General features: G+C 36.8%; 1 protein-coding gene across 1 annotated transcript; it reads left to right on the forward strand.

Moving 5' to 3' along the window:
• Positions 1-1,836: 1,836 nt before the first annotated feature.
• Positions 1,837-5,436, forward strand: zmp:0000001132. The gene is made up of 2 exons (XM_021476464.3): positions 1,837-2,261; positions 3,716-5,436. The coding sequence occupies exon 2, from the start codon at positions 3,726-3,728 to the stop codon at positions 4,770-4,772; it is 1,047 nt and encodes a 348-aa protein (XP_021332139.1). The 5' UTR covers positions 1,837-2,261; positions 3,716-3,725; the 3' UTR covers positions 4,773-5,436.
• Positions 5,437-17,643: the final 12,207 nt, after the last annotated feature.

Below are 17,643 nucleotides of genomic sequence, written 5' to 3' on the forward strand. Positions count from 1 at the left end.
CTATCACTTAGTTTGGATTAAGGAGGGGGACGAATGGAAGACCGCCTTTAACACTCCTACTGGTCATTTTGAGTATCTCGTTATTCCCCTTAGGTTTTCCAATTCACGGGCGGTCTTCCAGGCACTCGTCAATGATGTGCTCAGGGACATGGTAAATAATTTTGTGTCAGTCTATCTTGATGAAATTCTGATTTTTTCCCAAAATGAACAGGAGCATGTCCAGCACATCAGACGGGTGCTTCAGTGGCTGGTGGAGAATCACCTATTTGCCAAGGTGGAGAAGTGTGACTTCCATACACAGTCAGTTTTGTTCCTGGGGTTTGTTCTGTCGCCCAAGTGATTGCGAATAGATCCTGCCAAGGTAAAAGCTGTTGCAGGTTGGCCCACCCCAGTCGCAAGGCGGTCCAGCAGTTTCTGGGGTTTGGAAATTTTTACAAGCGTATCATTCGTAATTTAAGCCAAGTTGCTCTACCTCTGACAAATCTCACCTCCATCCACAAACGATTTGGGTTGTCCCCTCAGGCTCAAACAGCCTTTTCTGAATTAAAGAGGTGCTTTATTTCTGCACCCATTTTGGTCAATCAAGACCCGATGTGTCAGTCTGTGGTGGAGGTGGATGCGTTGGAAGTAGGTGTAGAGGCCATTTTGTCTCAATGATCATCATCGGATGACAGAATACCCCCTTGCGCCTTCTTTCCCCACCAATGAACCCCTTCGGAACAGAACTACAACATCAGGAACAGGGAGTTACTGGCTGTCAGGTTAATGTTGGGTGAATGACATTACGGGCTGGAAGGGTTGGGGGTTCCTTTAGTGGTCTGGACCGACCATAAAAATTTATAATACATCAGATGCGCCAAATGACTTAATTTTCGTCAGGCTCACTGGGCTTTATTCTTTGGCCAGTTTAATTTCCACATCTCTTATCACCCAGGGTCCAAGAATGGAGAGGTAGGCGTCCTGTCGCTTTTAAGTGAGGTTGAACCCAGACACACCTTTCCAGTTGTTGTTCCTCTTAGACTTCCCTCACTTAAATTGGGACCCAAAGTCATCTGACCTTTTCCCATTATCAACGTGCTCAGTCCAGTGTCGATTAGACTCAAATTAAGTCCTCAGTTTAAAAACATTCACCCCGGTCTTTCATGTGTCAAAAATCAAATCCGTTCTTTGCTCCCCCCTGCAGCCCTTAACCTCTGCTCCTCTACCTCCCAGACTGGTTGAGGGTGCACTCACATACACAGTGCTCCGTCTCCTGGATGTGAGTAGGAGATTTAGAGGTTATCAGTATCTGGTAGACTGGAAGAGTTATAGTCTGGAGGAAAGTTGTTGGATTCCAGCTTGGGATATTCTGGACCACTCTCTCATTGATCAGTTTCATCAGGTCCATGGTGAGTCTTCAGGGAACGCAAGGGGACGTTCTTGAAGGAAGGGGTACTGTCACCGTGCCTTGAGTTCTCGCTCTCTTTTCCTGCTTTGTGTTACAGATTACCTCAACATTCACCTGCTTTCATTTGCAGTCATAGGAGCACAGGTCATTTCAGCTAATTCATTCCACCTGCCTATTATTCTCTTTTTTCCTATTTATACCTATTCCTATTGCACGTCATTTCCCTTCATGTTTGTCAGTATGTCATGAGTTGTGTGTCTGTGTAAAGCATTCTGTTACTCACCCTGTATTTGTGTCTAGGACTGCCAGTGAGTGAGTGTCCCGTTGTTTTGGAATTTTTCCTCTGCACTTCCTCAGTGTTCACTTAACTGAGTTTCTTTGTTTTTTTGCTTTTCCTGAAACTCACTCCTTAAATAAAGATTTTGTGTTTCTGCATTTGACTTCACCTCTTCTTTGCTCGTGACACTTATAGTTAACTCCAATCTTAAATGTGCTCTTTAGATTTACAAACATTACTACAAATCTTTTGAATTCCTATACTTCACAAATTAGTTTTACTTGAAATTAGGCCTTTAAAGGCCACCAAAACCACATGTACTCTCAGTAGGTTTGTGTAATAACTCTGAGGCAATCTTGCTTGCTGTGTGCCAGAAGAGGTGTGGCCCTTTACACATGTGCAGGGTGAATCTTTGCAGCACACGCAGTTGATTTCAAGGGTCCTGTACTTTCATTTCAAATCAAGCCTGCCAAGAGGCTGGGCAAGACCGGATGTAGTTTTAGTTTGTGTCATTCGCCTACTAGGCAGTGGCAATCTGCTTTCAAGACTACCATCGCTTACTTCATTTTCATATTGCTGCTGGACTCATCACTCAAGGCAAGTACATTTTATGCTTGTGCTTGTTATCATGTTAGAAAATCCAATCAGAAGTTGTATTATAATAAATTTTTATGTAGACTGGGTTTGTTATTCTATATGAAAAAAACTATATTATTTGTCTATTAGAAAGGCATGGTATAGCTGCACTCTTGAAAATAAAGGAGTAAATATTGTAAATATGTTCTTTATTGACATGGATGGTTCCATAAAGAGGCTTTAACATCTATAAAAACATTATATTATACAAAAGGCTCTTTATAGAGTGAAACTGTACTTCATTGTATCAATATGTTTTTTACACTAACAAAACAAGGCATACAGGCATTACTGAAAGCCATTTTTGGGGACTTTATTTTTAAGAGTGATTAACAAATATTCTTTAACATAAAGATTCTTTATTAATACAGATGTTTCTGTGAAGAATCTTTAACATTTATAGATCCTTTTTATTTCCAAAAAAAAAAAAAAGTTCTTGAATGTGGAAAAGGTAAGACCATTAAAATGTTCTTCATGTTGTGGGAAACCAAATGGCAAGGGCAAAAGGGGAAAATCCTCCACTTTTTTTTTAAGTATAATGAAACCTTCCCTAATGCACAGAAGTTAATGTTTTTGGTTGTATATTGTACAATTTTGAATTATTGAATTGTGTATATATGTTGTACAGTGACCTTGGGTTTCTTGAAAGGTCCTTTAAATCAAATTTATTATTAATATCAATATATTTTAAAGGGATAGTCACCCAAGATGCAACTTTTGTAATCGTTTAAACTTTCTTTACACTGTAAACAAATCCTGGTTGCCTTAATTTACTTGTTTTTAAAATAACTTATTTTTAAGCTGAATCAAATTCACTTTATTAGTCCATTGAACTTATATTATGTTAAACTGACTTAAAACAGCTTGTGTAACGTATACAATTAAGTTAGAACATGATTAACTTAATTTAATAAGTTACAATGACCTAAAAACGTATGTTGTCTGGACCAATCGATCATATAATTTTTACAGTGTACTTGTTTGACTTTCATTCTTCTGTTGAACACAAAATAAGGTATTTTGAAGCTAGAAACATGTAATGGAGGTCAATGGTTACATGTTTGCAGCTTTCTTCAAAACATCTTCCTTTGTGTTCAACAGAAGAATGAAAGTCGTGAAGGTTTATAACCACACGAGGGTCAATAAATGAGGAAATAATCCTTTTTTGGTGAACTATCCATTAAAGAACTGCTTGTTCAAAGGATTTTTGAGAAACCAAATTGGCATTTCAGTAAAGATCCCATCTTGAAAGCTTAACTTTTAAGAGAAGACTTTATAGTTGTGATTAAAAGCATGCTAAGTGATGAGTAAGTGTTTCTGCAAGTTCACACCATCACATCATATCGCTTTTAATCTCTACTTTCAAAATGAATTTCGAATTGTTCCAACACCATCTCTCCTCTTTGTCTTCACAGTACTTGTGCCATGAAACATAACCATGCCCTCTGTTGTCTGTTTGCCTTTCTACTGCTCTACAATTTCTTAACCTGGAGTAAAAGCATGCTATTCTTAACTCACACTGCCACCAGCCAGCCTAAAAGTCTCGAGCATAACCTCACCATCCTCCTATGGCACTGGCCATTTGGAGTTCATTACAGACTACAAAGAGGCATCTGTATGAGTCAATACAAAATCCCTAAATGCTTCCTGGAAGACAACAGATCCCTTTTCTCTCAAGCAGATGTTGTAGTCTTCCACCATCATGAGCTCTGGACCGGATACTCCGAGCTTCCTCTCCATTTGTCACGTCCACCAAAGCAGAAGTGGATTTGGTTATCACTGGAGCCTCCCATTAACAACCGCGACCTGAGGAACTACTCCAGCATCTTCAACTGGACCATGAGTTACCGTCGAGATGCTGACATCTTCATGCCTTACGGAGAGCTTATCGCCAAATCGACTAACACTACATATGTCATTCCCAGTAAAAGTGACTGTCTGGTTTGTTGGGTGGTCAGTAAATACAAATCCAACCAGAGTCGCTCTCTAGTTTTCCATCAGCTGAAAAAGCACATTCCTTCCAGACGTATTGAAGTGTATGGTCAATGGACAAACCGGCCACTCTCAAACAAAAAGCTGCTATCCACCATATCGCAATGTTACTTCTACCTAGCATTTGAAAACTCAATATCCACAGATTATATTACAGAGAAGCTGTGGAGAAACTCTTTTCAGGCAGGAAGTGTGCCGGTAGTGCTCGGCCCACCACGGAATGTTTATGAATTATATATTCCACCAGGATCTTTCATCCATGTGAATGACTTCAGCAGTGTTAAGGAACTGGCTGCTTTCTTAAATCAAGTTGCTGCTGACAGAAAGCGATACGAGTCTTATTTTAAATGGCATCTTCATTATGATGTTAGAATGTACACCGATTGGAGAGAGAGATTGTGTCATATTTGCTTGCATCATGAGCAGCTTTCTGAGCATAAAAAAGTGTACAATGACCTGTACAGTTGGGTCAATCGATAACCTTGCGTCCATATTGACTTTTGTGACTTTTTTTGTCATAAATAATCAGTGTTTGATAGAATGATGAATAATGCATTTCAATAATATGAAATAATTAATGAAAATAAAAATAAATGAGAACATCAAGGTTTGTAGATTTTCGTATAGTTACATCTTATTTGACATATATGAATCTTTTAACATATATTGTTTGTGGTTAATGCATGTTTAAAGTATTAGTAGTGATAATAATAATGTTTAACCTCTATCAGAGTCAGTGTTACCAGATACAGCAGACTTTTTCCCAGCCCAAAAGTTGTCCAAAATCTGCTCGAAGGCACAAAAAATGCTCAAAATATTAGATTAATATTTTATTTAATTTGAATTTATTTAAATCAAAATTAACCTAGCTACTTTAACTGTTATATATATTTTAAACCATACAGCTACCAACATCAGCAGTCACAGAACCACAACATAATTAGATCACATCGAAACACTGCCCCCCTCCCACCCACACTGCGCTTATTAATGTGTAAATTACACTACCTATAAGAGTATGTTTTATTTTAGTAATGGAGTATTCATTTGTCCCATTTGGCGTTTTACATTACTTTGAACATGATTAGTTGCTGCTTGCAAATCAGATAACACTTTTATGTTTGTTCTTGCTGTGTTACGATAAACTGCAGTGACTTTAACTGCAGGCTCTGAGTGATGCGCGTGCATGGGAGAGTCCAGCCTGATCTCACAAGAAAACGTAAGTATTTTACGTTTTGCCAGTTTAGTGGCTAATTCGTACGAATTCGTACGAGTTCAGTCGTACGAAATGGTATGATTTTAAAAAGGAGGCGTGGCACCTGACCCCACCCCTAACCCCAACCGTCATTGGGGGATAAGCAAATCGTACTAAATTGTACAAATTAGATTGTACGAATTCATACGAATTAGCCACTAAATGAAAAAGTTACGAATTGCCGTGAGATTGTGTTGGAGAGTCAGATTTTAATACAACTTTCCTTCATCTTCTCTTGCGAGTGGGCCATGTGGTTTGCAATATTCACTGGTCACTACTAACTGAATGGAGTCTATGCCATTTTTTACCCACACAATCAAATTCAAAACCGCCCAATTTGGCGAGACACCGCCCAATCTGGCAACACTGATTATAGTTTAATTTTGCCTTTTTAAGATTTTATTTTAAAAATAAAACATTAGTAAATAAAAAATAGTTTAAGAGGTCTAGGCTTTTAAAATTTTGAAGAACTATTTGCAAAAATGACAAATAATAAGTAAATAATATTATATAAATATACACAAATACAAATATAAACAAGAGATTATGTCTTCTAATATTTAGTAATACCTTTTTGCAATAAATGAGTATGTAAGTGTTTAAAGCTAAATATATAATTTTACTGTTAATAATATGCATTTCGAACAATTATTATAATATACAAAAATACATTTATTTAACATTTGCATTTCTATTATTGTTATTACATTTAAGCATTTTTTAAATATGTATTTACAATAAAAAAGTATTAACTTTTAACTTTAAAATGAATTGACACATTTTTCTTTAAAGAGAATGGATTATATTTATTTATTTATGTATTTATTTATTTAGTTATTTAAACAAATTCATATATTTATAGAGCACATTTAAAAACACAAGACTGACCAAAGTGCTGCACATAGGTCAAAGTAAAATAAAAATACAGAATATAAAAACATAACAATAAGACAAGAGAAACAACTGAATACATTTAAAAAATAAAGTGGTAGAAAAGACTATAAAAATAATATTAAAAGTGAAGCTAAATAGCTCAATCTTTAGGAGAGATTTAAAATAGATAGTTATGGAGCAATTCTAATCTCAAGGGGCAAAATGTTCCATAACCAAGGACCCGCCACAGAGAAAGCTTTGTCCCCTCTACATTTCAGGCTGGACAGAGGACTTAAAAAAAGATTTTGATCACTTGATCTAAAAGATCTCACAGGAGTTTAAAATATTAACAGCTCTAAAAAAGATAAGTTGGGGCTAGATTATAAAGGGATTTAAAGACCAATCAAAGCACTTACAAATCAATTCTGAATTGGATGGGTCAGCCGATGAAGGCCCCTTATTGAAGAGAGGTAGTGTGGTCATATTTCCTCCTTTTAAAAATAAATCTAGCATAAACAATAATAAACAGTGGTGTTAGCTTGTCATTTTATCTCTAATTTCAAGACTGAATGCTGGTAAGCGCTGCTAAATAAAGATGTGAATGCTTGGGGTGGAGAAACACCCTTCCGATACAACATTCAGGAGTTACCATTAGGTTTTCGTCAAATGATCTTACAGTTACACCAATGTGATCATACTTAACCGTACTATAAAAGTAAAATCAACATTAACAACAAAAAATTAACCACCCCTGAAAAGTAGAGCAGATCAGAACAGAAAAAAATATAATACAATAATGCTGCCTACAAAAAGCACAAATGAGTCAGAAGGAAGCATGCCAACTCACCCTTGCATCCGTAGGGTGTTGGTTATAGAAATCAGTTAAAATGTTTACTCAAAAAGGACATTTCCGGTTAATTTTTCTTACCAACAGGCAAGGATGTAGGTAACCCTTATTTTCTTCAGATGCATTAAAGAATATGTTCGATGAAACTATATGGTAATTTATTCAAGTTAAGAACTACCAGCAATTTGAAAGTTTATAAGGTGCCATAAAGATTTATGCAGTAAGTGAAATGATTCTCTGATATCTGCTTAGTAGGTAAATAGCTTAGGTTAGTTAAAAAGATTCTAAAGAAATTGTTTTTATAAGCTCATTTAATACACAAAAATGACCCCTAGAAAGAAAAGTTCCATTATGACCATATTTGGAACAGTTGTGCATATTTATGAGCTCTGCTTTGACTCCAGCACTGTTGTGCAGCTGTCTCCTCTGCTCTCTTTCTTTCTCTCTTATACACACACGCACACACATACACACAGCATTATATACTCTGAAACAAACATATGCTATGCAACATAATCATACTTTATTTGAGAAATTATATTTTAACAAATTGAAAAGTTTGCATGTGGCATCCCTCAAGAAATATTAACAATTTCTCAATATCCTTTTGTATTATTTTCCTTTGGTATTAACTGCAATTTTTAATAACTTGCAATGAGTCTGTTACAGTGTTGTGCAGGAATTGTGGCTTATTCATCTTTGTAAAATGTTTGTAATTCAGCCACATTGGAAAGCTTTTAAGTCTGAACCGTTTTTTTAGGGGCATGCCACATCATCTCAATTGGACTCAGGTCAGGATTTTGACTAGGCCACTAAACTGAGGCCTACAATTTTTAGATGTTGTTGTGGGGGTGTTTTGTAACCTCTTGAATGAGTTATAGCTGCACTCTTGTGGTCATATTGGTTGGCAGGACACTCCTGGGAAGGTTCTCAACTGTTCCATTTTTTTGACATGTGTATATTGGCTCTCACCTTGGATGGTTTGCTGTAGTCCTAAAGCATTAGAATTTGCTTTGTAATCTTTCCAGACTGGTAGATGTCAATTATTTTCTTTCTCATTTGTTTTTGACTTCTTTTTTTTTTTAATCTCGGCATGATGTCTAGTAGCTTTTGAGGATCTTTAGGTCTACTACACTTTGCCAGGCAGCAAAGTGATTTTTTGATTGTGTACAGGTGTGGAAGTAATCAGGCCTGGGTATGGCTACAGAAATTGATCTCAGGTGTGATAAACCATACACTGTAAAAAGTTCTTCAAGGGTGTTGTCCATAGGAATTAATTTTAAAAAGTATATTTCTTCCAATAAATTGATTACCTTTCCATTTTGAATTAATTTAAGCTTTACATAAGTAAAAATTGCGATTGTTTTTGTAACTTATTATTACCCATTAAAAAACTGTTTTTTACTGACCTTCAAAATAAATTGCTTCAACAAAACTCTATTTAAGTGTTTATATCCAAAGTAAAACTTCACGACCCGCCCACATGACGCAGCACGCATGCAGAGCAACGACACCGTTGCTCATACCTGTACCGGACCAGTTTCGACGTTCTGTGGAGTTTTTGAGGGCTTTATACAACGTGCAACACATGTAAGTAACTGTTTACATTGCATAAAGTTAGGTTTTAGCCGACTGATCACGCATTTATTGCACTGTAAAATGTAAACAAGTCGCCTTTCATGACAGTAACGGTTAAGTTTGTCAGTTTGGCAAGCGCCATGCGGCCTTACCGAAAGTACGGAATTTAACATTAATCTTAAAACAACTATCGCAAACGTAGGATCGACATATGTTAGATATATTGCCAGATTATGTTTCTACTTTGTTTTGTGTACTTTTTACAAAAAAACATTGTCATTTTGTTTGTCTAGTATAGCTTTGGTGAAAGGGAATTATTCTGTCTCAAATCATTCGTCTTAAATGTTATGCCTCTTTCCGAATTAGCTAGCAGAACACCACTAGCATGGGCTATCTTACTCGTACATGTGTCAGTTATAAGTTAACGGCTAAGTTTGTAGTCACAAATGTATTTCCTGCTTGATTGAAAAAGATGAGGACATTATATTTTTACCACCTATCTCTGCAATGTATCATAAAAATTGTTTAAGGTTTAACTTTATCTTTTGATAATTTGTTTGAAATATTTTAATTTGCCTTAAATCATTTGTTCAATTTAAAAGATTAAATGTTTATTTGCATTGCAATATTATCAATGATCCTGATGTTTACCTAAACTCTTCTTTTAATTTGTGTTGCTTTTTTAGAGAGATGTCAGAAGCATAAATGACATGATGGCTAGGACATATAGCTGGGGGAGAATGGAAGTGGTTGTCCAGAGCCCAGATGTGCAAAAATTAAAGAAAGATGGCCTGCCCAGGTAAATGATTTATCAATGACATGCTGCTTGGCAAATAATGGTGAACAAAGATGTTTATGTGATGCTAGACACACTTTTTGCTGAACACATACTGAAAATTTTACCTCACATGTTTTATGGAGGATTTCATTACATAGGAATAAAAGGTTGCCAATTCTTTACACATTTGGTTCCAAATAACAGACAAACAATTGATGTATTACAGATAAATGAAGAATTCCAAAGGTGTACTGGTGTTCCACAAGAATCGGTTTTTATGTCCCAGCTGGACAAATACACTCCAAAACTTCTTGACCTGTTTAGTGCGAAGGGTGCAGCGACTGGTGAAAACATCAATTGGAGTTATTGGAACTGATACAGGTAAGGCAAACATGGTAACAATGTGGCTGATGCATGTTTATGCAGTAAGTACTTTATTTACTCATCTTGCCTAATAGGTAAATAGTGCAAAACAAAGTCATTAATTTTAAGGGTAAATATAAAAAAAGCGTGTGTGTGTGTCTCTGTGTCTGTGTATATGTATGTGCGTATGTGTATGTATATATATATATATATATATATATATATATATATATATATATATATATATATATATATATGTGTGTGTGTTATTTGTGTATATATGTATATGTGCGTGTCTGTGTGTGTATATATAGATAGATAGATAGATAGATAGATAGATAGATAGATAGATAGATAGATAGATAGATAGATAGATAGATAGATAGATAGATAGAGTTGAACTCTGTTGAATAGGTTGTACAGAACCACACTGATAATGACATTTTACGTTTGTAGTTATATTGCCTGCAATATTCATATTTTTCATTATTCACTTACCAACTATAGGATTCAAGTACCTCTGTGGTGAGGAAGAGAGACGTGGCTCTGAGATGCCTCGTTGAATACATGGGAGAGAGTGGGCAAAAGCTGATCTCTGACTACTATGTAAGTATTGTTTAAAAAGCATAGTTTGACTTTTTTGGGAAAGGCACACATTCCTCAGATATCAATCTTATGTCTGACTGAATTATAGTACAAAGATGGAGCTCTGTCAAACATTCGAAACACGCCTACAAACACCTAAATAAATATGCAGGAACCAGGGTCCCAAGTTAACCTTTTGGACTTTTAGTTGCTTGTAGACTTGATTTAAAAAATAATGTCATTTTTAACTGCAGTTTCACAAAAGTAAAATCCTTGTTTTACATGATGCAAAAATCATAATCATCTGACAATATAACTGTCAGAATGGCTTTTTCAGTTTTGCCACTTATTGTTCTGTTTTTTCTCATACAGGGAAAAACAGAGAGCAGTGTCTATGAAGACTTGAAAATGCGCAATATGCAGATATATGTCTGCCGTGTTCCAGATGTGGTGGGCATCATCATTGAGGGCATCCCTGTGCTTACTCGTCTTGGAAACCACGCCAGGGCTATGAACTTGCAGTATCCACCACAACTCAGCAAAACATTTTAGGTGTTTCAAAGACATTTTGTGGGACTTGACACACTGCGTCCAAAGTCTTCCTCCTGATTCATGACACAAAAACTTCTGAGTTAGTTAATTAGTTGCCGCTCAGAGGTTCTGTTTCTTTGCTTCATCACTTTTGTTCAATGGACAGTTTGACTTGGAACAATGTGGTAGTCACGCACCGACTTCTTCAGTTTCTGGATAAGTCTGCAGCAAATATGGGCATTTGATTTGCTTTTGTATATATGGGGCAAAGTTTGTTTTGTTATGTCAAATGCTGAGATCAGAGGCACTTTATTTTTTTTATTTCAATGTTGTAGTACATTTGAAAATGTACTGTACTGTGTACACAACAGGCATCAGTTGGACACCTCAAACCCCCATGAGGATCCACACACACACACACACACACACACACGCTCAGTTTTAATGGGTAAAGTTTAGAAGGGATACAGCTGCAGATACTCGCATCATTCATTCATTTTCCTTCAGCTTAGTCCTTCATTTATCAGGGGTTGCCACAGCGAAATGAGCCACCAACTACTCTGACCTATGTTTTACACAGTGGATGCCCTTCCAGCTGCAACCCAGTACTGGGAGACACCCATACACACTTATATACTATGGCCAATCAATTCCCCTATCGCACCTGGAGGAAACCCATGCCAACATGGGGAGAACATGCAAACTCCAAACAGAAACACCAACTGACCCAGCCGGGACTCAAACCAGCAACCTTCCAAGGCCACAATGCTAACCACTGAGCCTACTTGCATAAATATAGCATCATTTTTGTGACATTGTACAACAATTATATGTATATATTTAGCGTACTGTGAGGGTTGGGCTTAAGTTTGGGGTAGACCTTAATAAAATACTGTTTACTGGGTAATTTAATAAATGATACGAGTATATTACTGCTTTTACACTGTGAAGGTTGGGGTAGATGTTAATAAAATGTATTTAATTCAAATTTTATGGGTATTGTAATATATAATCTAAACTATATGATAACAATAATATTAATTCCTCACATCTATATAGCGCTTAACTGGGCACTCAAAGCGCTTTACACACATTGAGGGGAATCTCCTCATCCTCCACCAGTGTGCAGCATCCACTTGGATTACGCGACGGCAGCCATACTGCACCAGACTGCACACCAGCTGATTGGTGGAGAGGAGACAGAGTGATGAAGACAGTGATGATATGGGGATGGTCAGGAGGCCATGATGGACAGAGGCCATTGGGCAGATTTGGCCAGGATGCCAGGGTTAAACCCCTACTCTTTTTCCAAGGATATCCTGGGATTTTTAACGAGCACAGAGAGTCGGGACCTCGGTTTAACGTCTCATCCGAAAGATAGAATGGTTTACTTGTATCGCTTGTTGCAAAAATGTTTTCAATTATTTTCTTAAATTCATGAATGAAAATATACAATTACAATCAGGAGATCAATATAAGAGAGATACAAGAGAGGGAAAATACAAGTGACATTAACAGCAGGTAATGTCACCTGTAAATAAACAGGGGAAAAATAAACAGGGGGGCTAATAATTCTGACTTCAACTGTAATAACAAAAATCGGACACATTTTTTTGTTGTTGCACATACAGAAGGATTTAAGCAGTCAACTTCAATCAGAAAATGTGGAAAACAAAAATTCCTAACAAAATAAAAAAGATAAAGTCTTCAGATTCATGTGCAAAATCTATGTAATAATAAATAATTTAAACTTAAAGATAGGAGGAGTGTTTAAATAATAATGCAAGTCAAACCAAAACTTGACACATTCACACATACAAAATAAAAGTTTTACAGTTTCATCATCCTTACCACAAACTGGAGAACGACTCGGAATATCAACATATTTGTAAATAAATGAGATTTTTATTGCAGTATTTTAAAATGCCTTTATTTTTATTAGGAAGAAAGTATTTATAAGGCAACAACCAAGCTTTTCTCCAGTCTACATTATTAACTAATGCAACCCAACAGAATCTGCCTCACAGAACAATACGATGACTTTGCTGAGGAATTAAATGGATCTGTTCATTCATTCATTTCCTTTTCGATTTATTCCCTTTATTAATCAGGGGTCGCCACAGTGGAATGAACCGCCAACTTATCCAGAATGTTTTACTCAGCGGATGCCCTTCCAGCTGCAACCCATTACTGTTAAACATGCATACATTCTCATTTACACACACACACTCGTACACTACGGCCAGTTTAGTTGATCAATTCCCCTAAAGCGTATGTGATTGGACTGTGACCCAGCCGGGACTTGAATCAGTGACCTTCTTGCTGTGAGGTGATTGTGCTACCCACTGTGCCACCGTGATGCATAAATGATTATGTTTATTATTTTAATGTATTGTATATGACTATTGCCCAGATGCATTACACCAGTGGGGATATCTCTACGAACAGTATTATAATCTCTGAAGTGAGTAGGAAAGTCACGAACAGTCATAAAGCGTTCATAACACAGTAAGTTCCCCAAATCATCAAGTACAGAAAATAATCACTTGTAACAACAACTGCTGGCTGCTGGGATTGACGTCATTTTTGGAAGGCGCGTGCTGCTGGCTCTGACGTCACTCTCGGAACACGCGCGGGTTCTTTTAAACCGTCATTTCTCTGTCGGATTATCAAACTTACATTCCACTTTACTGCTGTTAACACTGTTTCCCAGCGCACGATGGCGAAGACGATTGCGAGAACTGCGAGGTCCATCGCGGCCCAGATAAACGTGTGCTGCTCCTACATCCACAGCAAATACCAGCAGCTGCAGGCCTTCCGCCGACAAGTCAAACGGAGGACCAGACCCAAGCACTGGGACTGGATAGAAGACTTCGAGCTCGAGCACGAGCTGCGCTTCCCCACCCGCGGGCCCCGGAGCCTGCTCAAGCTGCGGAACCTGCAGCACTTCCTGCGGGAAACCGAGCAGGACTGGTGGGACTTTCGGCCTCCGCGGGTGCCCGGGAGACCGCACCGCGTGTTGCGGATAAACCTCCGGGACCGGCCGATCAAAGCCCTGCTGAGCACCGAGCTTTTCCCTCCGAAGCCCGTAGACCGCACCGAGAGACACTACTGCCGGAAACTGCTGCTGATGGTGCGGCCGCTGGAGATCAGCTTACCGGCAGACATACTGGAGGAGATCCGTGCGCTGGAGCATCTGGAGGAGGAGCAGGGGCTACCGCCACACCTGCACTGCTCATCCGGTCAGGAGGACTATTATTCCGCGGATGAAGAGTGAACTTTAATAAAGCACACTGTAAAAAGTTCTTCAAGGGTGTTGTCCATAGGAATTAATTTTAAAAAGTATATTTCTTCCAATAAATTAATTACCTTTCCATTTGGAATTAATTTAAGTTTTACATAAGTAAAAATTGCGATTGTTTTTGTAACTTATTATTACCCATCAAAAAATTGTGTTTTACTGACCTTCAAAATAAATTGCTTCTACAAAACTCTATTTAAGTGTTTATATCCAAAGTAAAACTTCACGACCCGCCCACATGACGCAGCCCGCATGCAGAGCAAAGACACCGTTGCTCATACCTGTACCGGACCAGTTTCGACGTTCTGTGGAGTTTTTGAGGGCTTTATACAACGGGCAACACATGTAAGTAACTGTTTACATTGCATAAAGTTAGGTTTTAGCCGACTGATCACGCATTTATTGCACTGTAAAATGTAAACAAGTCGCCTTTCATGACAGTAACGGTTAAGTGTGTCAGTTTTGCAAGCGCCATGCGGCCTTACCGAAAGTACGGAATTTAACATTAATCTTAAAACAACTATCGCAAACGTAGGATCGAAATATGTTAGATATATTGCCATTGAAACATTGTCATTTTGTTTGTCTAGTATAGCTTTGGTGAATGTGAATTATTCTGTCTCAAATCATTCGTCTTAAATGTTATGCCTCTTTCCGAATTAGCTAGCAGAACACCACTAGCATGGGCTATCTCACTCGTACATGTGTCAGTTATAAGTTAACGGCTAAGTTTGTAGTCACAAATGTATTTCCTGCTTGATTGAAAAAGATGAGGACATTATATTTTTACCACCCATCTCTGCAATGTATCATAAAAATTGTTAAAGGTTTAACTTTATCTTTTGATAATTTGTTTGAAATGTTTTAATTTGCCTTAAATCATTTGTTCAATTTAAAAGATTAAATGTTTATTTGCATTGCAATATTATCAATGATCCTGATGTTTACCTAAACTCTTCTTTTAATTTGTGTTGCTTTTTTAGAGAGATGTCAGAAGCATAAATGACATGATGGCTAGGACATATAGCTGGGGGAGAATGGAAGTGGTTGTCCAGAGCCCAGATGTGCAAAAATTAAAGAAAGATGGCCTGCCCAGGTAAATGATTTATCAATGACATGCTGCTTGGCAAATAATGGTGAACAAAGATGTTTATGTGATGCTAGACACACTTTTTGCTGAACACATACTGAAAATTTTACCTCACATGTTTTATGGAGGATTTCATTACATAGGAATAAAAGGTTGCCAATTCTTTACACATTTGGTTCCAAATAACAGACAAACAATTGATGTATTACAGATAAATGAAGAATTCCAAAGGTGTACTGGTGTTCCACAAGAATCGGTTTTTATGTCCCAGCTGGACAAATACACTCCAAAACTTCTTGACCTGTTTAGTGCGAAGGGTGCAGCGACTGGTGAAAACATCAATTGGAGTTATTGGAACTGATACAGGTAAGGCAAACATGGTAACAATGTGGCTGATGCATGTTTATGCAGTAAGTACTTTATTTACTCATCTTGCCTAATAGGTAAATAGTGCAAAACAAAGTCATTAATTTTAAGGGTAAATATAAAAAAAGCGTGTGTGTGTGTGTCTCTGTGTCTGTGTATATGTATGTGCGTATGTGTATATATATATATATATATATATATATATATATATATATATATATATATATACATACATACATATATATATATATATATATATATATATATATATATATATATATATATATATATATATATATATATATATGTATATATATATATATATATGTATATATGTGTTATTTGTGTATATATGTATATGTGCGTGTGTGTGTGTATATATGTATGTATGTATGTGTGTGTATGTATATATATATATATATATATATATATATATATATATATATATATATATATATATATATATATATATATATAGATAGATAGATAGATAGATAGATAGATAGATAGAGTTGAACTCTGTTGAATAGGTTGTACAGAACCACACTGATAATGACATTTTACGTTTGTAGTTATATTGCCTGCAATATTCAGTTTTTTCATTATTCACTTACCAACTACAGGATTCAAGTACCTCTGTGGTGAGGAAGAGAGACGTGGCTCTGAGATGCCTCGTTGAATACATGGGAGAGAGTGGGCAAAAGCTGATCTCTGACTACTATGTAAGTATTGTTTAAAAAGCATAGTTTGACTTTTTTGGGAAAGGCACACATTCCTCAGATATCAATCTTATGTCTGACTGAATTATAGAACAAAGATGGAGCTCTGTCAAACATTCGAAACACGCCTACAAACACCTAAATGAATATGCAGGAACCAGGGTCCCAAGTTAACCTTTTGGACTTTTAGTTGCTTGTAGACTTAATAATGTCATTTTTAACTGCAGTTTCACAAAAGTAAAATCCTTGTTTTACATGATGCAAAAATCATAATCATCTGACAATATAACTGTCAGAATGGCTTTTTCAGTTTTGCCACTTATTGTTCTGTTTTTTCTCATACAGGGAAAAACAGAGAGCAGTGTCTATGAAGACTTGAAAATGCGCAATATGCAGATATATGTCTGCCGTGTTCCAGATGTGGTGGGCATCATCATTGAGGGCATCCCTGTGCTTACTCGTCTTGGAAACCACGCCAGGGCTATGAACTTGCAGTATCCACCACAACTCAGCAAACATTTCAGGTGTTTCAAAGACATTTTGTGGGACTTGACACACTGCGTCCAAAGTCTTCCTCCTGATTCATGACACAAAAACTTCTGAGTTAGTTAATTAGTTGCCACTCAAAGGTTCTGTTTCTTTGCTTCATCACTTTTGTTCAATGGACAGTTTGACTTGGAACAATGTGGTAGTCACGCACTGACTTCTTCAGTTTCTGGATAAGTCTGCAGCAAATATGGGCATTTGATTTGCTTTTGTATATATGGGGCAAAGTTTGTTTTGTTATGTCAAATGCTGAGATCAGAGGCACTTTATTTTTTTTATTTCAATGTTGTAGTACATATGAAAATGTACTGTACTGTGCACTTAAGCTAGTCTGTTTATGTAAATTGCTCAGGTCAAGATTCACTGTATTTTATTGTTAGTGTACAGATTGCATTTAAAGGTCTTCTATGCTGCGCTTAAAGATGAGGTTAGAAGTTTCTGTAATTTTTAATGTTAATGTTTACAACATTAACAATAAAATTGATTATAAAAACTTTTGATTATAAATTGATAACAAGT

The sequence above is a fragment of the Danio rerio genome, chromosome 5, assembly GCF_049306965.1.
Source record: "Danio rerio strain Tuebingen ecotype United States chromosome 5, GRCz12tu, whole genome shotgun sequence".
NCBI lineage: Eukaryota > Metazoa > Chordata > Actinopteri > Cypriniformes > Danionidae > Danio > Danio rerio.